The following is a 25,274-nucleotide window of genomic DNA, read 5'->3' as shown; positions in this document are numbered from 1 at the left end:
GTTTTCCGAATCTACTCGTTCCAGAGTGGAAACTGTATCGTTTCAACCGAACCAGTAAATAAAATACAAACTCAACACTATAGGACTCATTCATGTGCGACACCTCACCATTTCATCCAAACGCGGTTCTTCTCCATACTGTACCACAAAGTTGGAAGCACAATCATCTAGAATATCTTGATGGGTTACTAGAATCTGAATATGCTTTCAGTGGAACTCGGATCAAACCTGTTCCAGCATGCCAATGCTCCTGTGTACAAACTGAGCTTCAGTGAGTCATGCTGTTGTGGAAGAACTCAAAAGTCTTGACCTTAAGCCCACTGGGATGACCTGAAAAGCTGACTGTGCCACAGGCCTTCTCATCGGCCATCGGTGCCTGACCTTAGAAATGCTCTTGCCACTGAATAAACACAAATCCCCACAGACACGCTCCAAAATCATGCAAAAAAAAAAAACCCTCCACAGTGGGAAAAACAACCAACTCCATATGTTTGTTTTTTTTTGGAACAGGATGCCACATTTCTGGGTGTCTTCCATGCTCTTTTGCCAATATCATCATCTTACACTTTCGCAGAGACCCTTATCCAAAGCGACTTATTTATATACAGCTGAGCATACGAGGGTTGAGAGCCGAAGCAGTGGCAGCTTTGTGATTGCGGTATTTGAACTAACAACCATCGGATCAGCAGCACCAATGCACTACCAATTTCATTATTAGTCTTTGCATTAATACATTTGATGACAAAAAACAAAACAAAACAGTATTTCCTTCTTTAGTGCGTATTTTCAATCACTTTTTTCCCCAGGCTTAAATGCTAGTGCTTGGGTTTAAAGTCAGTAGACTGAAAGAAAAAAAAAAAAAAGAACCACCTCTGATGTTTCTACTGAAGGAAATCTGGCAAACTCCGAGGTGTGAAATAAACGTGTATTTGCATATTCAAAATGGTTTAGCCAGAAAATCTTTACTGCTTTGCTCATCCTTAAATTCCCCATGGTCAATACCATACTGACACAAGTATTGAAATGAGCAGGGAAAAACAAACAAACAAACAAACAAAAAACGACCCATACCGTTTGGCTGTTGTACGAACTCATTTCACTGGTCCTATTCCTAAACCCTGACTTATCCGTACTAGACTGAGACTCCAGTGTAATAATTCTTTTGCATAACGACATCTGCGTAACGCTGGAAATGTAAAGCGTTCGTTCGATCCTGCGGGAGAACACGGTCCGTGTCTTTTTTTCCAGAGGTTGCGTAACGTAATTGTATTCAGTCTGTCACGAAAGCCATGAGTAATGAGCGCATATTGGAGCAGACACGAACTGATTGCTTGTTTGGCCGTGACGGCTGTTCGCACTCTCCGTGTTTAGTCTCGACGCTTTTCGCGTTTGCTCCGTTCTGACCTCGGACATTATCGTCTACGAGAAACGCGCTGCCACGTGCAAATATGACACGTGCTGGAGCCATGCTTGGGCTCGAGTCTGTCGAGATTGACGGGATTTTTTTTCGTGCTTTTTCGGGAACCTAGCACGGGTGCTTTCTTTTGACAGAAACTGAACATTTAGTTTTGCATCTAGTTTCATCCGTCTGCACTACTTTCACTTTCCCCTTTACAAACAAGGGGAGTTTTTAGACAAAAAAAATATAATACAAATCTTACTGCTATTTTGAGATGAGAAAAAAATACTTCTGGATTTGGAAATCTTTAATAAAGGAAATGTTGCATAATTTATAACAATCAAGCGAAAGAGCTACTTACCAAAAATTTCCCCATTTTTGGCATACTCTGTCACCAAGTAGAGCATATTCTTGGTCTCCATGACCTGTGAAACAATAAATAACACTTAATATTCCGACTCTTCATCACTCTATACTTATGCCACTAGCAGGACTGGTTGAATAAGAAAAAAAAAAGAAAAGAAACAAATTTAATGCAACAAATGGGCAGTTTAGGGCCTGTTGTTCTCTCTATAGCAGGATTCGAGCGTCTCTCCGTTAGCGATACGCTGAGGCATGAATCAGACTGGCTGCTCGATGCTCTGCTCCATATCGTGAGCTTCATTCACATCGGCATGACCGTGACCGAGACGTGTGGGAGGACTCCGAAGTTAGCTGCAGAACACGAGAGATGAATGCGGGGCTAAAAATATAGGAGGCGAGAAACGTGGCCTATCATCAATATGATGAGCAAAGCTGATCAGACACACTGCTGATTCCGAGTCTGATGCGCATCCGTTTGAACTGTCAGGGATTTCTGTACAACTTTCTGCTTGGCATTAAACTTCCAGTCCTACACAGGGACCTCTTAAGTATTTTTTAAAACATAGGAAAGTCTTAAAAATGAAGTCTCTGACATGACAAGCTCTGATTGTGTTGGTCCCCCCCTTTTGCTCCTCGCACATCGATCATTACCAGCATGAACTTTTTAAGCTAGAAGGTTGCTCTTCTGTTGGATCGGACCACACGGAACAGCCTTCGTTAACCCTCGTCCGCCCACGACCCGGTCGCCGGTTCACCACTGTTCCTTCTTTGGAGCACTTTTGATAGACACTGACCACTACAGACCAGAAACATTCCACAAGAGCTGCAGTTTTGGAGATGCTCTGACCCAGTCGTCTAGACTTCACAATTTGGCCCTTGCTCAAATCCCTACACTTGCCCATTTTTCCTGTTTCTAACACGTCAACTTTGAGGACAAAATGTTCACTTGCTGTCTAATGATATCCCACCCAATAACAGGTGCCATGATGTAGAGATAATCAGTGTTATTCACTTCACCTGTCATAATGTTATGCCTGGTAGGTGTACCCGGTTTAATGCGAGTGATGACTGGAACGATACACACGCCACATGAGCCATTACCCATATAACCCTATAAGTATTATGTGTACAATTTTTTTTTTAATGACTAAATGATATGAATAATTAAACCGTTCACAATGCGCCATCGTTGGAAAACAGTCAACTCACATTTACACCATTTGACAGACGCCCTTATCCAGAGAAACTTATAATTGGGCAGATAAGGCTTAAGGGCCTTGCTCAGGGGCCCCAGTAGTGCAGATTACACTGTGTGCATGCAGCGCACACACACACACACACACACACACACACACACACACACACACACACACATTTTACTTTAAACATCCAACACGTGCATCATGCTCTTCTGCTGCCCTTTCTTGTCTAGTTGTGTTTCTGAGATATATTCATAACATGCTGACCACAAAGTACTTCTGATCCAAGTCAGCTGCCAAATATGCAAATCCCTGGTAACCACTTGAATCATCTCAGGAAAATTAGATTACACAATTGTCCTGCTGGTGTTCTACGTGACAAACCACTTAAGTCAATGTTTAGGCAAATCAGTGAAAATTAAAAAGGCATAACAATTATAAATGTGGCCTCATTACATCACCATTACATCACAGATCAACAGAAAACAGACTGCCTGAATAAAAGCTGGCTAGATAACTACAGTGTATATATATGAACGCACTTCCTGGTATGTGTGTGTGTGTGTGTGTGGATCCTGGTTTCAGGGCTGTGGGAAGCTGGGGGTTTAAGATGACACAGAGCGGGCCTGCCGAGCTGCCCTCTGTTTATGTGGCCCGAGAGGAAATGACTAATTGACCCATGCAGCCTGAATGGAAGAGCTGTTGGAAATAATGATACACAGCGATTACGTGGCCACATTTGGACAGGTTGTACAAAAACGAAACGCCGCTCGCATTTCTGACGATCTTACATAAGGGGGCTGTGAGGTCATGCCGAGTGAAGGATTAGCTGTTAACTGCGTGCTGGGACGTTAAACATCATCCGTGTCGTGTATAATAAATAAAAAATGTTAAAATAAATACCAATTACCTGATACAGCTTGATGATATGTGGGTGGTCCAGCATTTTCATGATCTTCACCTCGCGGTAGATCTTCTCCAGGTTTACCGAGTCCAGCTGGGTCTTGTCTATGATCTTTATAGCCACCTGTTGAAAAACACAGAAGTACCCTATAGTTAGTGAACAGTCTAACGCCCAGGGCTGAGGTCTGAGTGTGTGTGTGTTTGAGTACGAGTGGCTTTTGAACTGTCCGTAAAAAAGGTTCAGATCCAGTCCTCACATGCCCTCGTGAAGCTCAAAGTCAGATCACATGACAAAGAGGTGATGACAGACACCTCTCTCTGCTAATGAAATAACTTTGATGTTTGGAATCATTTCCTCAGGCTAAACGCTGCAGATTAAATAAAAGCCATGGCTCCATAAACACACTCTTTTGCAATGCTCTGAGGTTGATTAATGAGCGATTAATTCATCACAGAAAAGGAAAAAGAAGGAGCTTGTGACCTCATTATAGCAAAAAAAATTGGTCATTTGACGTAATCACATTTCACCAAATCTCTCAGCATGTTGATGTCGTCATCACCAGCACCAAGTGAGGTGACTTGTACAACTGACCACCGAGTGACCTCGGGGGTTCATGGACAAAGCTGACGCCTTGCACGGAGCGACAGACTGAACTATGAACAGGCGTGCATGTAACATCACAGAAATATGCAGATTGCGTACAACAGTCCTCTACATGTGTCCATGACAAACTGCCTTTTCTTTCTTATATCAAGAGCGCTTTGCTCTTTTCAAATAAATGGAGATCTAAAAAAAAGCTAGCAGAGTTTGTTTATGAATGCAGATGTAAATGACAGATTTATCTCCAAATCACACTTACGCAACAGTCGCCCAATTAAGCAACAATAAATTGCAGAGGTGAGAAGCTTTTCGACTCTTCAGTTGAATACGTTTCCCCCCCTCAAGTCAACCGAGATCATACTCGGGATCACTCACAGGGATCACACGCTCGGGAACATTCTCAAGATCACACTCAGGAACATACTCTAGATCGCACGCTCAAGATCACAGGCCGTGCGACGTTCATTTAATCTTCCAGCAAAAGCTCGGAAAGGGTCAGGTCTCCTTTTACGAGCAGAATCCGGTCCAGTGTTTGACAGGGATTATGGGAAAAGACCCCAAATTCAGAAACAATAAATAGCAGGGTTGTAGATGTGACACTTTTCGCCTGGATTGAACCCATTTTTCAGTTAAATCAATTGCAATTGACTGCTGATACTCGGAATCACACTCAAGAACACACACAAAAACACATTCCAGGAACACACCACTCAGGATCAAGCTCAGGAACACAGACCAGTAAAAGCTTGCAATGGGTCGCTCCTTTCACTGACTGGATTCGGATCAGAGATCAGGGACCAGATCTTTTTCAGGGATTATGCTGGATTTCACAGGAACTGTTGACTGGGCAGTGTGTATGTAACGTTGAGCATATTTCAGATAGAAGAAGCGTGCAGGAAATATGGTGAGTGTGAGGTTTTTCTCACGGCTGTTCACTTGAGTGTGTTTTGGAGAAGTTGCAATGGAGGGAAAAAAAAGAGAAGCCCAGAACAAGCGCGTGCATGCGAGAGTTCCCCCCACAAAAAGCCTGCACTGTGATGCTCTGGATGATGTTATTACAGGACACGTAGGTTAGATGACATTGACCGAGTGGTGTAGAAAAAAAGAGTAATGCATGAAGTTTTGCACAGGTATGAACAGGTGTTTTCAGGTGCTGCAGCTGTTGCTGCAGCTGTTGCAGCGGAGTCGCCGCGCGCTCGAGCTCGTGCACTCACCTCACTTTTGGTGATCCGGTGCCTGGCCAGTTTGACCACGGCGAAGTTTCCCTTGCCGAGCGTGCGCTCGATGTCGTAGAAACCCACACGCACCGGCCCGCGGAGCGCCGCTTTCGGCTCGCTGTCAGCCATGACCATGCTTTCTTTCCGGAGGGACGCCACGGACTTTCAGCCACGAGTCGGAACGCCGGTGAGGACGCAACGCACCGAGCCGCCAGCCGTGAAACCCATACGCATGCCTTTAGGAACAGGATCGAGTCGCGAGCGCACTTTTGACCGCGGTCAGCCGCCGTAGCCGAACTAAAGCGCGAGAGAAATTGTTTGGGGGTAAAAAAAAAACAATTTTTTTTTTTTTTTTAGGGGGGGACAAGTGCGACGTGTCAGGCCAAAAAAAAAACAGTCTAACACGCACACATCTTCTGCAACTCTCTTTCTCCCCACACACACACCGATACAATAGCGCTATAATATTGCAGCTCTCATGAGCGCCAGTGCGCGAGCTGACTCGCAGGAGGCATCGTGTTGTCTCTGCTGACGTGCATTGACGTCAGAGCCGAAGGGGGGTATTTGTAGTGGAGAGGGGCGGGGCTTTAAAGCGCTTCCACACTTCAGTGCCAAAATGGTCTCCTTGGCGACCAGAGCCACCGCTGACGTCAAAGGGCAGCAAAAAAAAAAAAAAATTGTTTGCTTTCGAGTTGGAAAGCGGTGTCGTCCATAACCTTCCATTCATTTCCATTTCTCCAGCATGATCCCAGATGGTTTGGTCTCAGTTTCTTAGTTAGAACTGCAGGAACTCAGGGTTGCATCTGCAAAATGTATCACTGAACCACAATCACCGTGCACTCAAACACACTTCCCAGAACCCCCTGTCTTACATCATAGAAATGCAGCCTCAACAATAGGCCTCAGTGCATGCAATCTCCGAATGAAAACCTGCTTGGTGGCCTCAAGCAAAAAAAAAACAACAACAAAAAAACAAATCCACCCCAAACACCCACATTGCAACTTGTCAACCTCGTCTCATGTGCACGCTCTGCAAATCGAGCTACGTCTGCGATACCTTTAATACCTTGGATACCATTTACACCACCATCGTCTCGTGGCTGAGCCGTGTTTCTGTGTCAGCTGGAACAAAGTCCAGCTCTTGCCATTACTTCTCTGCTTTTGAATAACATTTAACGCTGCTATAAACAAGCCAGTGGAGAAACCAGGACCATTTGCATTTTAACTGCATAAGCAGCAACACATCAGTGTGGCGTGCGATCGACAACCCAGAATATAGATATAAGCACTGTTTTAGGATGGACCTTTCCTTCAAATACAAGACATTCTCAGTGCTTAAATTGTAATTCCTCCACAGTGCCTTCCAACAAATACTTTTCACTTTAGTTCAATTGTGCAATATAATAACACAATCAGGTCTGAAGGTGCATGATACCACACTGAATAGCAGACAGAATAATAACTGAGAAGCTAATTCTAGACAATTTTGTGTTAAGTATTGTGAGGTTGGCATGCACCTGCAGGAGGGGCTTCATCTAATACTGTACAACAAAAGTCATGACCTACTCAATAGACACAAACCTACAAACTGACATGATTAAACAGGGACATCTGCTGGAAATGGTCGGTATTACATTCCTACCAAGGAACCTGTTAGTTCAAATGTTTTTTCTTTATTGTTTTTTTTTTCTTCAGTATTTTTAAACAGTATTTTACAATAAAAAATACATTATTAATATGTTTGACAAGACAGAAATACTGAAAACTAAAATCACAAATAACTTCATTATTAGTGCCAGTCAAAAGTTTGAAAACACGTCTTTTATGGTTTTGTGACATCAATTTTCCTTTTGTTTACAACAAATGAAATTAAAGGCAAAAACACAAGAAATGGAGGGTAAATGACTGGAAGAATGTTTTGTGGATTTTAGGGTCTAACAGCCAGATAACAGGAAAGAGTTGTTTTAAAGCAGGGAAGGTTAAAGACTTATTGAAGGCTATTTATTAAGACTTATTGAAGGCTACAATTCCATACTGTAACTCAACACCATGCAATTCTGTTTGGACTGCAGCTAACTGCACCATGGAGTGTTCTCTATCATGAAATGGCCTGACCGATAAACACACCTAAATCCCACTGACCTGTTCTGAGATGAACTGGATTGCAGAAAGAAATATCTAACCACTAAAGAACATCTCTGGCATGTTTAACAAGGGGAATGGCAATGCATTTCGGCTAAATGTTTGGAGAAACGAACTATTTGAATGCCAAGAGTGTGTAAAGCTGCTATTCATGCTGAGGGAGGATAAAATGTAATCTGTACAATTATATATTTTTTTGGTCAAAGTAAATCTGCATACCATTAAATTACATAGTTTTAAGCTTATAAACAAAAGGAACATGCATGTGTATCTCAAAAAACATCAAAGACTAGGTGTTTGATAAAATGCCTTTTGCCAGGCACTATATACACACACATACAGTGCATTCAGAAAGTATTTAGACCCCCCTCAATTTTAGGTTGCATCCTGATATTATAATTATTCAAATTATTTTTCTTATTAATCTACATTCAGTACCTCATAATGACAAACGGAAATTTCTTTCAATAAAAAAATATATATAACATTACTATTCAGACCCTTTGCACTTTAAAATGAGCTCAGGCACCTCCCAATTCTCTTAATTGATTTTGAGATGTTTCTTCACCTTGACTGGAGTCTACCTGTGGAAAAGTTTATTGATTGAACATGATTTGGAAGGGCACACACCTCTCTTTAAAAGGTCTCACAGCTCACAATGCATATCAGAGCAAAAACGTAAGGTCAAAGGAACTACCTGCAGAGCTCAGAGACAGGATTGCTGCAAGACACAGATCTGAAGATCTGCACTACAGATTCGAAAAGCACATTGGCCTCCGTAATTCTCAGATCGAAGAAATGTGGCACAACCAGAACTCTTCCAAAAACTGGTCATGTGGATAAACTGAGCAATTGGATTAGAAGGGCCTAAGGGCCTAAGAGAGGTGGCCAAGAACCCGATGGTCACTCTGACTGAGAACAAGCGATCCTGTGTGGAGATGGGACAACGTTGTGAAAGGACAACCATCTAGCAAAACCCACAGTAGCCTGTTTGGAGTGTGCTAGCAGGCAAATGAAGGCTGTGTGGAACAAGATTCTCTAGTTTGGTGAACCCAAGATTGAACTCTTTGGCCTCAATACTAAACGTTATGTCTGGAGGAAATCAGGCACTGCTAAAAAAAAAAAAAAAACATGGAGGAGGTCTGAAAACTTTCTGAATACAGTATGTATGTGTAATAGTGCATCATTAAAGGTTTGCCACAAGTCTTTCTCTTAAAAAGATAATACTTGTAAACACTGTTCATGATGAAGATGCCTGACTTGTTAAATTTTAAGAAGGTAAACACTGATCATAGTGTAAAAGTTATTTAAAATAACCAATAGGATATATGTCCACATATGTGCAGAAGTCCTGAATTTGGAAAGCCTCATCTTATTTGTGATAAAAAAAAACGAGTTGACAGAATTATTGACAATATTTCTTTCAATATCATTTCGAACACAACAGGAAAAGAATAAAACATTGACAGTTTTACACTTTTTGCATGCTTTTTTAGCACTTTAAAATATCCAGGCTAAGCAAAACTGCTGCTCTTGTGCCTTTGAACTGGTATGCCAAGGCAGAATCAACAGAGCCTGAAAAACAAAAGTGGACCTCAATAGGAGAGACAGGACAGGATAATGTTCGGATGAGCAGAAAGGTCAGGGCATGATTGTGAAAGTTTCCGTGTGCACCGTCTTCTATGCGGATACCAGCGTGCACAAAGGGAAATGGCTATGAAGTGATGACACCTTTGTGTTTCTTTGTACTGCCCATTTCAGAGAAGTGTGCTTACCGTCCGCCATAAGTATGAGACTTCACAGGACCCCCAGGACCCCATGTCCTTTCACATAGGGTTACTATAGATAACATGAAAGTCTAAGCACAGACATGGTTGTGATGAACTCGAACCCTGTGGGTAAAAATTCATTCATATTTGATCCCAGTACAGGACAGGATCAGTATCCATAAATGTCATTATCCACCCATCCTGCCTCTGCGGCAGCTGGAGTGCGGCAGGTCTCGTAGATGTCGTTGGTGACAAATCCAGCTGCATTAGTGGGAATGTTCTCGTAGTCCGTTGAACTAAATGTTTTGTTGATTTCTGAGCTCATGTATTCTAGCTGGGCCCCATTCCGGCACTTGGGGGCTGGACTCCGGCTGTTTTTCAGGGCACCGGTAGACACCCACTGACCAGGCACAGCGTAGATTTCATTTTGTTCCTTTCTCCTGAAAAGATATAGTTATTAATCTTACATTTAAAACTCTATGAAAGATTTTCAGGGAAACTACTTCTGGATATATGGTACAGTATCGTCTCACCACTCAGCCATGATATTTCATTTGAGCATTAAGGTCTGCAAGCACATAAAAGCAAATTCAAATATTCTATATTCATGTATAGCACTGCAAACAGCTAGCTAAATTGATTGATTTAAACTCACCAAACAGAATAATCAAAGTGACATATCATTCAGTGCTTATAATAAAAACCACAGTAATACAGCCATCTTTCATCATATCTTTAAACAATACGAGCAGCTATTATCCTAAGGAACACTACAGAACTCCAGCTTCAAGGTGGCCTTCAGCTCTGAATACTAGCCTCACTAGCTATTAGATGCTAATCAATATATATTATCTGTAGGAACTTGTGCTGGTGTGTCGATATTACCTCACTCCACTTTGTAAGCAGCATTTGCATCTCATCCTCCCTAGTGAGTTGGTTTCCTCCCTCAGCATTATCTCCTCTGAGTATTCTATACCCGCTGCTATCTAAATGTCTAGCAGGCCTATGTCACTAGAGTCCTTAAGTGATTTTCCCTCTCCACACCACAGCAGAGGCTGTTAGGTTAGCTGTATTACTGTATTTTACACACTGCTTTGGGGCTAAAGATGGCCTTCTCTTACACACAACGACTCTTGATTTCTCTAATTTGTTTATGTAACACAAAGGAAAGGCCCAGAAAACATCACTCTTTAGGTCTCTTGTGGGATCACTGGTGTGAAATGCCCACATTATAGCGCCCAAATGGGGCCATAGTGTGCCATCCTAAAGTATGGGCTGAGTGTGGGGTTCAGATTAAGTAGTGTGAGCCCCCAGTGAGACTCATTTTGGGTCCACAACATGCCCAATCAATTTCATGCTGGTAACATGGCCCTAGTGGGCTACATAAAGTGTGGGCGTCCAATTTTTTTCAGAGACTTCAACACTTATCCAGAGCGACTTATAAATATTTACGGTTAAGTCCCATGCTAAAGGGCACAGCAGTGGCAGTTGGGGTAATGGGATTTAACCGTAAGAACTTCTGATAAGAAATTAACACCTTAACCATTGAGCTTCCTTTACACACAACATTTACATTTATATTTATGGCATTTGGCGGACACTCTTATCCAGCATGACTTACAGAAGTGCTATGAAGTGGGAATCATTAGAACACCGACTATCAGTTGGAAGAGAAAATAGTTTGATGGGTTTTTTTAAAAGATGAGTGCGTATTTAGGTACTGCAGAAAGAAGTAGAAATCTTTTGAAGACTATAGAAATGTCCATCTAAAGATTTCTTCAGTTGACTTGGCTTACAGCCAGTACTCACTCAGTAAACTAAAAGTTACACAAATTGTCTTGAAGTTTTTACTCACTTCCTAGTCATGACTCTATAACAGAGGATCCCAGAGACCACCAGTATAATTAGAAGGAGTAGTGGTACAGTAGCCAGGAGGATGTAGGAAACATTGATTGTTTCATCTGGAAGAGACAACGGCAAAGAATTGCATCAGCAATACTATCTAGTACTCATTCAGGCAATACAGAAAAAAAATAAAAAAAATAAAAAAATAAATAAAAACAATGTTAAAATCAACTAAATCACCTGATTCAGAAAATCCTGTCTTTATCATTTCATCACTTAGTGTGATAGGATGTTGCTTAAGAGTTACTGCTGGAAATGTCGAAAATGAAGAAACAATTACACACAGATATTTGTGCATTTTAGATCTCATTCATTTAGATGTTGTGAAATGTTGTTATATACAGTTGTGTTAAATATGCACATTAAACACTAGGAACATCTGCACATTTATGCAGTTCAACCAATCATGTGGCAGCAGCGCAATGCAAAAACCAATGAGAATATAGGTCAAGGACTTTGGATAATGTTCACAAAGAACGTCAGAATAAAGAAGATCTGGTGGTCTTTTATTTTATCTGTGGTATAAATGTAGGTATCAGGCTGGCTTGAATATTTAAGAAAGGGATGATCTGAGACTTTCACACACACACACACACACACACACACACACACACACACACACACACACACACACACCAGTTTCTACAGAGAATTTGACAAAAACAAAAACACAGAGTTGTCTTTTACAGGAAAAAGCATAAACCTGTGCTTATAATAAACTTGGATGATATGAATGGAACCTGATGTATTTTGCTTTTACAAGCATTTTATTGCAGGCTCAATGTTTTGTGAAAGCTGAGATGCTTCTATTTTTACCACGATTTAAAGCGTGCCTATTTGAGTTACTATAGAATACCTGCCAGCTCAAACATGACAGGTCATTCTCCTCTGATGTCTCTCATCAACAAGCTGTTTCAGCATGCACACTGTGCAAAACTCAAATCGAACTCTAGCACAAACAACCACGCCATGCCCACAGAGCCACAGAGATGTGTTTTTTGTTTCAAACTCTTATGCTTGATAAGAACATTAAATGAAGCTCTTGACCTGTATCTGCATGATATATGCACAGCACAGTTGCCACGAGATCTGATTAGAACAAATGATGTAGGTGTGGACGGCGAGTGTAAATTCTATTAATTGTAACATTAACATGCACTGTATATAAATCAATCAGTAATCCATCAAAAGAGTACGTTGGTATAAATTGTATAAAATCTTAATGGTGCTAATTATATATGAACCATTTCCAAATGGTGTTCTCACTCTACCGGCAAAATGTTTTCCACGTGAATGTTTATGCCATTGGTTAAGCAGCTGTGCTCTGTGTGACAAATGCATAAGTAAATAGATAAGCTCGAACCTGCGAAAACAAACATGCTTTGGGTACAACAACAGAAGCGATGATTGAGGAGGTTTTTTATTCTTCTCGAATGTTTGCAAGCAATTTTACTTATTGATAATGGGTCACAAAGTCTTCCCGACTGCAACACCTATTTCCCCGAAGGTTCTATTTTCCGTTCAATTTTATTGATTGTTAATTTGTCCCTGCCCACACATGGTGCATTTTTTTACCTTGTTTGTCCAGGGTTGAAATAGAAGTAAAATATGAAACGATAGCTAGTGTTTCAAACAAATTGAAAAGTGGACAGTAAACAAAACTGCTCGTTTTAAATGCACTAAAATATCAAAAGTCAATGTCAATTTTACTACATTTTATTACTCGCTGCTTTAAAACTTTTGGTGGTTTTAATTTTAAAAGGAACTAAACCATTCTGAAAGCAGCATTAAGTCTCCGCTAGTTTTGATAAACTATGCACAATTTAATTCAAATTTTAACAATTTTAATCAACCATTATTCAGAGGTAGAATCACTCACAAATAAGCAATACCTACTTATAGTTGTGAGATTTTGACTTGCTACCAAAGGATACAAAATAATACTTAAGTACAGTGTTTGTCAAAGGTTTTGGAAACACCTAGGCTTATTGTTTGTGAGACGCGTTTTGAGGTTTTTTTGTTTCTATGCAACAAACTTGGTAAAAGGCAAATAGAATTGGACAGAGAATGACACCTAATGAACAGAAAAATAACTGCATTGAACCTTGGTGTGGGTAGGGAGCAGCGGCACAGTGTTGATTCAGTGCAGTTCTATTTTCTTGTATTTTAAACAATTTGGAAACCACGGGAATATACAAAAGGGTCTATATTTTAAAGATGGGATGATTAGATTTTGTGGTTAACTGACTCCAATTGCAGAAATTAATAAAATAAATAACAACAATAGACCATTCATACTGAGTTCTGACAATTGTTTTTTTTTTGTTTGTTTTTACCTGAATGAGCAGTGGAATTTCCAGCAGGAGTAGAAACCGGATATATTTCTAAAAGATAAACAAACAGGGACAATGGATCTTTTTGACATAAATTCATAGAATATCTTAATAGTCTTGACTGGTGCTCGAGGACCCCCTGATATAATTAATATCTGTGTAACAAGTAACACACCTTCTGCATATTTGCATATGAAGTTATTTTTGATGTTGCATCCGATATCACTCCATTTTAACATATGGCGGTCTTTCGGAGAAGCAGAAGCATCGGGTCTGTAGTACAGGGCCACACACTGTTCAAAACCGCATGAAGGCTCATTCAACATCCAGTTCCTGCAATAGACAACACAGTGAATAACTGCTGCTATTGTAAGCTCCTAGAAGATAATTACACCAGCCATCGTGTCTTCAAATAAAGTTTCCTTTGTGTTCAACACCCAATTCTCTAGAACACATTGGGATTTCTGGTTTGTGGGCGAGCATTGTTTTAAGTCTGAAACTTTTATCTGAAGTCCCTAAAGTTACTGTGGTTTCTAGTATAAGTAGACCAAGCCGACAAAGTCACATCTGTTTATTTTATTGTTACAAATCACATATACAGTCCCCTTCAAAAGTAATGGAACATCAAGGATGATTATTTTGCTTTCTAGTCATATTTAGTTCTTTCCCTAACAGAAACACAAACGTTTATCCATATAGTATACTTTATAAAACCGACTCACAATCTAACCATGAAAAAAGTACTAGTTGACTTCTATTTTTGCGGACACTTCCTTACACCAGCAGTTGGAAAAGAGCTGCTCAGCTCTTCCCAGTATTCTTCCTAACAAATCAGAGGGTACATATAGTCTCAGCAGAGAAGTTGGCAATAGTTTGGAAAAAGTGAAGTCTTGTGGATGTATCCATTGTAAATGCAGTTCATCTTTGAGCCAGCAGAGGGCTTAATAATTGTATACTACTCCTTTAAGGGACATTTACAGTATCTCACAAAAATGAGTACACCTCTCACATTTCAGCAACCATTATAGTATAATTTATTAATTAATAATCATTAAGGGACAATACTATAGAAATATCTGCTGTGAATACTTTCCGGAGACACGTTATATTTACCCTCTATTAAAAATAACTCCACATAGAAACATCCAGTGGTCAGTATAAGTAGACAAAAACATGAGCATAATGAATGGGACACGTGGCTTTGCATGGTTACATGACATACAGCTGTTCTCACTTAGGGTGCACTCACGTTTGTTGCCAGCTATTTTAACAATAATGGCTGTATGTTGAGTTATTTTCAGAGGACAGTGAATCTGTACTGCTGTACAAGCCGCACATTGATAAAAATATATCCAAGTTTAATTTCTATAGTATATATATTTTGCGAGATACTGTACATTTGGCAGCTGCACTTATGCAGAGTGATATACATTTATCTCATGCATACAACTGAGCAGCTGTGGGGTTAAAGGCCATGCTCAGGGCCCCAGGAGTAGGAGCTTGGTGTGGCTGGGATTTGAACTTATGACCTTCAGATACAAAGTCCATACTACTCCTACGTCTCCTACCACCATGCTACACCAGGGGTGTCAAACTCGTTTAGGTTTAATGTGCTACATTACACATTACATGTCATTTGTAACGTTACAGGTTACTAAATAATTTTAGATTTTTTAAGTGAATGGAAGATTTCTAAATTTTAGCACAACACTGTTTTCGTGGAGCTTATGGTGTATGTCAGGTATCTACATAAAACAGAATATAATATTGGCCATCATATTGAAGTGAGCAGAATCAAAATGAGTTCTTTGGATAAAAGACGTCAACATTGGCAAATGGTACTAGAAAATAAAAAAATAAATAAACAATTAATTATACTGTATATCATTCATGCATTATGTCAGTATCTGAGCTGATGGTCCTGACTGCATTGCTTTATTCTGCCCTTAGTGGAAAACCAGAGACCTTAATCTTTCAATTCCATCATATTTCACAAAACAATTTTAATTTGCGCCATGGGATTTCATTACAACCTTTAATAGACTACACCCTGGGCCACACACTGGGGTCCAAAAGGATAAAAGTACTAGTGACAATGTTATTTTAAAATTTTATTACAATTTAAATCATCAGCCACTGCTCATCCATGTTATTATTAGTCATAGGCTTAAACATTAGTGTCGCTAGATTCTGTGTTCCTCATTGTCCTGCTTTTGTCTCTCCATCATTGAAATTGACAGTTCAGGTTACGCTTTATATTTCATGGAAATTAGTGTTTTGAAAGAATTACATCATCTGCACTTGCATCTGGTTTTGCTTTTTCACATGACAAATATCACAAAGTTGCTTATGTTTAGGCCGGGACATAAAAACAGTGCAGAATCTTGATCAATAAATGCTCAAGATACTGAACATTTATTTGAGTTATTTTAAATATTTTCTGTTTATTTAAAATGATTTTGAATAATAATCCCAGATGTACTCAGACTATGGATCTGACAGCTCTAGACTTAAAAAGTAAGGCATGCAGCTTAATTCATACCTGTAGGTGGCCTTTCTGTGATCTAGCCAGTAATACTGTGATGAGCACTTTGCAGACTCTTTGTTGCCTTGATTCCTTCGCATTCCGGTCCAGAAGTCACCTCTAGCATCCGGAGCGCCTCGGACGAACATCTCCATTAGCCTCTGCTCGCTTTCTGTTTCGATACTCAGAAGCTCGCCGTCATCGTCCCTGCACGCCCGCCTGGCTTCCTCAAAGTTCACCCTGTACCTGCTGTCCTGGTGGTAAGCAATCTTATAGCACGGCTTCTCAGTACCCCGACGGCATATCCGCTGACCTAAACAGCACAATTTTCACAAAGAAATATCCAGTGTTTTATAATTGCAGGACATACACTATATTGCCAAAAGTATTGGGTCACCTGACCTTTTCTGCTTTATGTGGTGCTTTTCCAAACAGTTACAATACAATTTTGCGTTGACTTGAACTTGGAAACTCAAACCTGTTCCAGCATGGAAATGCTCCTGTGCACAAAGTGAGCTCCTTGAAGATCTGGTTTACATGCTTTTAAAAGGAAGATCTTGAGTGGTCTGCTATAGAGCTCTGATCTCATCCCTACTGAACACCTTTGGGATAAATTGGAACACTGACTGCACCCCAGGTCTCCTCACCTACATCAGTACCTGCCATTTTTTAATACCCTTGTGGCTGATGACCACAAATATCCATAAGCACATTTCAAAATTTTGTGGAACATCTTCCCAGAGGAGTGGAGGGAATTATAAGAGCAAATTGAGACTAAATGTGGAATGCAATGCTCAAAAATCACTGTACTTATGAGCAGGTGACCCAATACTTTGGCAAAATAGTGTATATACAGTTTGACTGTTGTCAAAATTGTAGTGAAAAGGCAGACAAAATTTAAATATCAGCTGTTTTCGATTGTTTGTTGAAAATCTTTTCCCATGACTTATACACATAACATCTGTTGCACAAAGGAAAGTAATCTTAAAATGACTCACATCTGCCAACATCTTTAAACACTCACATGAGCTGGTCCTGCAATTCCTTTTACTTTGTTTGAGTCATCTTAATGTGAATTGTTTAGTAACTACTATGAATTATTCATTCAGAGAATAATACACTTTAGGATGACTCAACCAAGATTTATTCAAATATTTTGTGTACAGTTCCTCCTGAGATGCTGCTATTTCAGTAGCGCGAGATCTCATTGACTATTTATAGGGCCATTCATCTATTTTCTTTTTTTTTCCAGGACGATTGCATAACAAAAAAATGTCTAAACGTCCAGGTTTTCCAGGTTGTGTGGAGAACCCTAATCATGTATTCACTGAAGCCCATAGTATACACCAGAATCATAGAACAATACAATGCATATACATAGATTCAATATAAACTCAATGCCAAATCCCTTGCAAACTAAAAGCATTCCTGGACAAATCAGAAATCAATTAAAATTATATATATAAAATTGGTTTCTTTAGAGATCAGATCATTAGATTTCTCATCTCTCATTTCCTAAAAAGATCTGCCTAGAAAGCAATTTACAGATCGGTTCAGGAAATTAAATCGAATTCAAAATCACTTTCTATGCAAATATGATCAGGAATTGGGAGTCACTTCCTGTACACATTGGATCAACAAACTAGATCAGACTTCTGTAAAGAATGTAGCAAAATAGTAAGATCAGATTCAGGACTGATTCCTGTACATAATGGACCAGGAACTTAAATAGGATTCGGAAGCGTTTCCTGTATCAATTAAGGAAATCAACCAGGTATCTCAATCAATTCCTTTACAAATATCAATTCCAGAACTGCTAGGAAATCAGATTAAATTGGGAATCACATTTCTGTACCGAATGGATTTAGAATCAATTCTAGAGAAAATCGATCATTAAATCAGATTGATCCCTGTGCAATTCAGATTGGATTCAGAATCAACCTTGGTACAGAAATCGAAATTAGATCGGATTAAGTATCATCGGTCATCATTATATGAAGAGGTGTCCAAAAACATGTGCATTAATTATGAACTTAATCTTCCCAATTGTATGTTTTTATTTCATGCAATAGATTATTTATACCCTAACCCTGATGTGTGAAGTGAACTTTTCTACACAAAGAAAGCTGTAGCTGTAGTTAATAGAGTACACATGAGCACTTGGCAGGAGCTTTATTTTGGGGTTTAGTATAGACCTCAGGATTTATTTTGCCTATTTGGAAACAGTTCATAAAATATCAACTGAATTATAGGAGAACCCTAAAGGAAAGTTTATTCCCATTTGTTACAAACACACCGTCTACTCCACAACTACTTATAGTTGCTTGGGAAGACTTTGACTTATAATATAGCACATCTTACAGGAAAAACCTTTTTCCTGATCATTTCTTCAACTGTGTGAAAAACATCCTCGCACCCTCACATGACAGTACAGGAAATGAAATCGGATTCAAATTCGCATCCTATGCAGATCAGATCAGATCAGAAAATGGAGCGGCGTCAGGGTCAGTTCAAGTACAGATTGAATCAACAAACTAGATCCAAATCAGAATGGCCTCCTTAAAGAAATTGTGTAGCGATTGTGTCAAAATAGTCACGTCAGATTCAGATCTGGTTCCTGTACATAACAGACCAGGAACTTAGATAGGATTTAGAAGAGTTTGCTAGTTCTGACTGAATTCAGAATCAATCCATGGAGGGATGAGTTTAGGAAATTACCCCAGTATCTCAATCAATTCCTTTACAGATCAGATTCAAAAATCAATCTCATGGCTGATCTGTTCAGGAAATCAGATTGGATTCGGAATCACGTTTCTGTACTGAATGGATTCAGAATCAACCCTAGAGGTAATCAATCAGTAAATCAGATCGATGTACAATTATTAAATCAAAGTGGATTCAAAATCAATCCTTTCCCAGAACATCTGGCATCATTATGTGATGTCCAAAAGCCTGTGCATTTTTTCCCATACCACAATTCTACACAAAGGAAGCTGTAGCTGTAGTTATTAATGTACACATGAGCACATGGAAGGAGATACACATTTTAGGGGTTAGTATAGACCTCAAGATTTATAAAATACAAATCCAATCTTGAGCAAACCGTAAAGGGAACTTCACTCCCACACGTTGTAAACACAACTTCTACTCCACGACTACGTGAAGTTACTTTGGAGGACTTTCAGTTACAATGTAGCCCAGCACAAACTTTTTTCCCTGTTCATTTTATTTTTCCTTCAACTGTGTGGAAAAACATCCGGGCACTCTCACATGACAGTCGTGATGTGTGAACAGGCCTATTGAGCGTAGTTCTTTTTCCACGCGCGCGCGCACACACACACACACACACACACGGTCTACAACACATCCGCTTACTTACTGGCGAAGCCTTTGAGTGCGCAGCCTGGATGACAACAAACAGCCAAAACAGTTCCGATCAGCTTCATGAACTCCATGTCCACATATTTCTTGACATCAGACTGCAGTTCGGCGCTCTACTTTTGTCCAAACACACCTTCACGCTGTCCAACAAGAAGAAAGAGTGAAGAGTGTGACGGTGCAGAAAAGTCCTGCAGACCTCCTCATTTCCCGCACTGCATACTAGAATACTAAGTAGTGTAGAGTGTGGGAGAAGTATGCCCACTTCAGCACACCAGCAGGAGAATACACTCCTTCCTCTTATTTACCTTTCAAATGTAGTCCTTATGACGATATGGTCTTCTTAAATACACAGTATTTTGTACATATTTCTTTAAATTTTCCCAAAATTCCTGGATACTAGAACAATATGGACTAACGGCTGGAACCAAATTCCTTGTGTGTGTCAACACACTTGTCCAATAAACCGGATTCTGATTCTGATTCTGATATGAAAGTAAAAAAAAGACCTAGAAATTGTGTGGTTGAAGGAACACTTGCAGAATTGAAGCCTTTTTTTAATCTCCAGATGGGAATGCTGGAAGAAAATTCCTCTTGGTGCCACAAATGAATGTATATGGATTACAGGATTATTGTCCCTTTCAGATTCCCACTGAACAAAAAGTTTTTCAGTACAAACTATCAGCCATTAAAGCTATCACAAAGCGGTTTTCATTAGTGTTTGTGTATATTATTAAATGATCAAACCATTATAGAAACTTGGATTCTGGATTCTTAGCGATGTCCTAATATATTAATCCATTAGCGACCAACATGTGATCAACAGTAAATTTATATTACAGATGTTCTAAACCTTTGCAATTTGGCTTCTGAGGGCTACAAATCAAAGGTTGTTGGATCGTCAATTTGTGATTGCACGTTCTCTTAAATTGCTCCTAAATTATAGAATAATCTTCACATTCATATTTACTTCATCTCATCAATAGAGATTTTTAACTTTTAGATGAAAGTGCATATTTATATTTTGACATTTGAATGCAGCTGTTGTTGGATTTGACATGTTTTAAATATACAGCATATATATAGATAGCCAATCGTGCATTTGTAATATAACAGATATAGTCTGGTAAATTAACGACACATAGCTTTGACATCCAGAAAAGTCAATTGACTCTGATAAAATATGATACTTTGGGGGGATGACAAATAAACAAGTAATATAAGCTTATAGCCATGCTATAATCATATGAGTAGACTTTAATTTTGTATAGAGGAGGCAAGGGAATTTGATTTCCTTTGTTTTATGTAGTGTATTTACTGTTGCCCTGCTTGACCTGTTGTCCTGACTGTGAAATACCATATGTGTACTTTATTGTTAGAATTCTAACATAATGTGCTTATAGAGACAGTAATAGTGTGAAATGTCCTTAATTTATTGGTTGTTCAATGATGAGCTGCATCATACCAACAGTTTGGAAATTAAAGAATCGTGAAAACAAACAAATGAAATAAACCTTGTTTTGAATCACCTAATAGCCAATTATTAAGAATCAAAGCAGTAAAGTGAATCATAAACGTCTCGTGACTTGTGCTCAGAGTGAACAGAGCCAGATGAGCAAAGGAAATTGGAGAGGAAGGAAAAAGGTTTGAAAAAAAAAAAATAAAGTCTGTATCCTTTTTACTTTTCATGTTTATTTTAGTCCTGTTCATTCTCAGCCTAAAGCTGACAAAGCAAATAAACAGATTTTTGAAGCCATTGCTGCTGGGGAAAATATCATTGTTAAAAAAAAAAAAGTAAAAAAAAAAAAGGATAATTAACATTTAAATGTATATTTAAAAATCAGTATAACCTCATCATATTTTTCAAATAAAATATTAATTCATGTTTTATTTGTTCCACCAAGTCGACATCAATTATTTATGAATCAAAATATTACAAAATGAGTCAACCGAGTGAACCTGGTAAGCTATTCCACAGACTATTCTCTGGTTATGATGTGTATTCTGCAACTGTCTGTTTTCATAAATATTAAAAAATGGAATTTGCATATGCAAACCTAAATTCTGGTTTACTGAAATATATTTTAAATGCGCGCAGTCATTTACAATCACTCCCATGCAACCCGTTATTACCAAAAGCAGGGCTGCAGGCTAAATAAGGCCCGCCCCCACATTTGGAACAACCCACTGAACACTATCAGGGTAACTGTACATGGAATCTTCTGTTACAAACCGACCTGGCCCCCAATTAAAGAAAGGAACAATTATGTGGCCCTCACAGAAAACAGTTTATGGACCCCTGGCATAAAATTTGTTGGCACCTAACAATTACACCCATGTGTGTTCCCTCTAAAAAATTGTTTTTACAAAGTCATCTGAGTTTGATCTCATGCAATGCTCTTTCTCTCTCTCTCTCTCTCTCTCTCTCTCTCTCTCTCTCTCTCTCTCTCTCTCTTTCTGCTTTTTAAAAGTACACTATTAAAATGTGGACACCTAAGTATAACACTCATATGCACTTGTTAAACATCCAATTCCAGATTTATTCCCCCCTCCACTCTTCTAGAAAGGCATTCAGACAAGTTTCTCTAGCATAATTGTATGATCTGTGTCATTCAACCACATGACAAAATATGTATTTAATAGTTTGCAAACAATCATTTTTTTATTTATGTAATTAAATGATTAACATGATCCAAACAGTGTCTGATTAGAATACTTTGAGATAATTCTATAAAATATTCACATTACCGTTACTGTCCTAGCACATCTTTATTAAACTCGCTCTTGTCACGCTGCACCAGTGGGCTGAGCATCAGTTTTCTGGGCAAACCTCAGCATGGCTAAACACAGCAGACTCCAGAAAGCCCATGTGAATCATGAAGACTCCTCTACACTTTCTTAGAAAAGTTCCTTGTGAAAGAGAGGTTGTTCCCTTTTCTGTTTGTTGGGGCCAGTAGGCATTTTAACAGGAAAAAAATAATAATAGCATAAATTAGCCACCTTGTTCATGTATATCCCTTATGGACATAAGTGTATTCCTCTTGTGGTCATAACATCCAGGGAAAATTTCACCCTGTGTAATAACATGACACAACTTGTCACCATTGTCACAAGTTGTCACCATCTGCAGAAATCTATAGTCTGGGCTTGAAAGAAATCAGTCTGCCCACTTACCACTAGTTTCCTCTTTCTCTATACTGTCTGCCCAGAGAAATGTTAAAGTATGGTACAGCATTTTGCTACCTCTTATGTGTCCATCCATTTTGCATAAATAACTAAGTCTACCTGATTTATCCCCTTAGGATCATTTTTCTTAAAAGGATTGGACTGGATTGGATTGGAGTTTACTCATATTTACTTTCTGTTGTCTCTCAACACATATTCAGTGGTACAGATATTTCAGTTTAGGGCTTATGTCAGAATTGTCATACAAACATATCTGCTTATCTAATAAACGGTACCTAGGAATGCTTGATCAGAGAGATCACTGTCTAAAAATGTGAGTCCAAAGGTTTGAAACACCTCAATTGGTTAGCAGTCCATCATTCACTGGATCATTGCAGTGCAAAATTGGAAAGGTTTTCTAAGGATGCCATGAAGCCCTGCATAAGGTCTCGTAAGGTCCATCATCACATCATTAAGAAGTACAAGCACTTACAGTCAGTGTGCCTCCTTTTCTATTATTTCTGACAACCTTTCACTGGATCACTCATATTATAATACTAATAAGTCATTACAATGATAAAAACCTCTGTACTTTGACCCCTAGTCCAGTTTTTCTTCCCTTACCCTTTATTCACAAGAGCTCAGTTTTAATAGGTATAGGTATAGGTTTTGAACTGTGTCACTGCTTATAAACAGCCTATGTTCTTTACTCCTGTTCAGTTTCTGCCTTTGAAACTGTATTCTCCATGTTGGTATCTGCAGTTTGCCTTCTCTACCACTCCTTATACACACTCTTTATGTTATTCATGAGGTATTATTTGGCATAATATTTTACGACAGTGGACAGAAAAAACCAATTCTTTCAAAAATATCATATATATGTGGGAAGGACCTTAGATCACCATCTGCACTTTGATCTGCCCTGTGATCTGCGCTTTGTCCTGGAGAGTGGCCTAGTTTGGCCTCCTGTGTGCTGACCACTTCTGAGGAAACAGATGGACCAGTCTACTGATTGTTAGATTGACATCTGATGTACCTCGGTGCATCAAAGAACAAAGACAAAACAATAAATTTCACTTCAGTTGCTGTATTCTTTAAAAATACATTCACACACAGGAACATTCAGATAACCATCCCACCCATCTACTTCATCAAAATGCCCCTAATCGGAATCTTAGAATATGACAAAACGCCCCAAATATTTATGTCATTCTATTGCATTAGTTGCCGGAATCAGATGCATAAATGGCCAGAAATCTAAACAAACAAATCCATGGAAGTTATCCACTAGATGGAAGCATTGCTTTTAGCTTACCAGTGGTTCACACTCGCTTGTAAGTTTGAAATGTGTCATGTTTCCAGCAAGCTCTGAAAAAAGAAGCAAACAACCAGACAGCTGTGTAAAATCTGGAAGTACAGTGTTGTGATACTGTGCACAGCTGTGGGTATTAATTAGGAAAATAATATAAAAGTTGATCACCTGTAATTAATATTTGATAGTTAATTTTCTATATTATAACCACCATTACTATTATACAGAGGTCCCCAAAACCTTTTCCTTGCCACATAATATTTTCTTTCTTTTTGAGATATTTTCTTTCTATTTTTCAGTCTTCTAAATTAAATTGTTAAAGATATTGTATATAAAAGAAATGTATTAGTAGATGATATTTTATTATAAGATACCACTCTTATTTCACCAGTATGTAGAAAAAGTTATGCAAAATTACAACTGTTCTACTTTGTTGGTTTTTTTTTCCAGACCACCAGATTAGTTTCCTTCAGAGATTGTGTTCCTGTTTGCTCATTTCCTTGCAAAGCATAAATATCTGCTCTGACTGTAACCTTGACCTCAGAGTTTTGGGCCTCTTCCCCCTTGCTTGTTCTGTCAGGAAAGTGGATACAAGGTGCTTGTTAATTCTGCATTAATGCATAAGTTGGTAGAACCAGGGTGAAGATAGATTAAAATGTATTAAAATAAACTACAAAATACAGCAGCCACACTATGTATCTAAATAAACTACCGTAGTTCTGTATTTTATAAATACTAAAAAAATATACTTTTACAAGTAGACATTTCTTCGCAAACCTTCTATCCATCCCTTCTCCATTACACTGATTCAGTTGATTAAGTAAACAATGTTTGATAGCAACAGCTTTTCTCTGGAAAAGTCATTCAATAAATCTGATATATGCAACCAGTTAACAGATCAAATATTAACATATATTTCCCTGTGATCTCCCAGATGAAGATTAGTTTTAAAGTAACCAACAGTTAAATGTTTAGGAAGAATTGCTGTAGGAAGAATTCGGTCTGTTTCAAAGTTCTTACATTTATGGCATTTGGCAGATGCCCTTATCCAGAGCAATTTATAC

At 38.9% G+C, this 25,274-nt stretch overlaps 3 protein-coding genes across 7 annotated transcripts in view; 1 reads left to right on the top strand and 2 right to left on the bottom strand.

The window, feature by feature from the left end:
- Positions 1 to 6,305, bottom strand: part of sik2b (salt-inducible kinase 2b) — a 45,751-nt gene extending 39,446 nt beyond the window's left edge. For 2 of the 3 annotated variants that reach the window (XM_046862761.1, XM_046862763.1), the window contains exons 1-3: positions 5,680 to 6,248; positions 3,872 to 3,988; positions 1,761 to 1,824 (exon numbers count right to left, since the gene is read on the bottom strand). In XM_046862761.1, coding sequence (XP_046718717.1) covers positions 1,761 to 1,824; positions 3,872 to 3,988; positions 5,680 to 5,817 — 319 coding nt within the window. In that variant the 5' untranslated portion in view covers positions 5,818 to 6,248. Of the gene's footprint in view, positions 1 to 1,760; positions 1,825 to 3,871; positions 3,989 to 5,679 lie in introns of all 3 variants that reach the window. The other variant, XM_046862762.1, reaches the window with a different exon arrangement.
- LOC124394507 (zona pellucida-like domain-containing protein 1) overlaps positions 1 to 25,274 on the top strand; it is a 52,301-nt gene that overhangs the window by 15,060 nt on the left and 11,967 nt on the right. The window lies entirely within an intron of this gene.
- laynb (layilin b) lies at positions 9,064 to 19,972 on the bottom strand. Of its 3 annotated transcripts, none has more exons than XM_046862781.1 (7): positions 19,735 to 19,972; positions 16,374 to 16,668; positions 14,007 to 14,164; positions 13,835 to 13,882; positions 11,679 to 11,744; positions 11,449 to 11,554; positions 9,064 to 10,033 (listed from the first exon to the last, which is right to left on the bottom strand). In XM_046862781.1, exons 1-7 carry the CDS (start codon positions 19,808 to 19,810, stop codon positions 9,763 to 9,765), a joined length of 1,020 nt encoding a protein of 339 aa, XP_046718737.1. In that variant the 5' UTR covers positions 19,811 to 19,972; the 3' UTR covers positions 9,064 to 9,762. The 3 variants fall into 3 exon arrangements, with proteins under 3 accessions (XP_046718737.1, XP_046718736.1, XP_046718738.1); XM_046862780.1 differs by having other exon boundaries at positions 11,679 to 11,747; positions 19,735 to 19,971; XM_046862782.1 differs by lacking the exon at positions 11,679 to 11,744 and having other exon boundaries at positions 19,735 to 19,971.

The sequence above is a fragment of the Silurus meridionalis genome, chromosome 12 (genome assembly GCF_014805685.1).
Source record: "Silurus meridionalis isolate SWU-2019-XX chromosome 12, ASM1480568v1, whole genome shotgun sequence".
Taxonomy (NCBI): Eukaryota; Metazoa; Chordata; class Actinopteri; order Siluriformes; family Siluridae; genus Silurus; species Silurus meridionalis.
This window is presented reverse-complemented; position numbering and strand designations above follow the sequence as displayed.

What these genes read in the sequence shown, in the direction of transcription:
- laynb (XM_046862780.1), bottom strand. Translation starts at nt 19,810, where the DNA reads ATGGAGTTCATGAAGCTGATCGGAACTGTTTTGGCTGTTTGTTGTCAT. An exon ending in AAATTCCACTGCTCATTCAG is followed by an intron (nt 11,748 to 13,834) that starts GTAAAAACAAAC and finishes CGACATTTCCAG; the next exon opens with CAGTAACTCTTAAGCAACAT. An exon ending in GACAGGATTTTCTGAATCAG is followed by an intron (nt 11,555 to 11,678) that starts GTGATTTAGTTG and finishes TGTCTCTTCCAG; the next exon opens with ATGAAACAATCAATGTTTCC.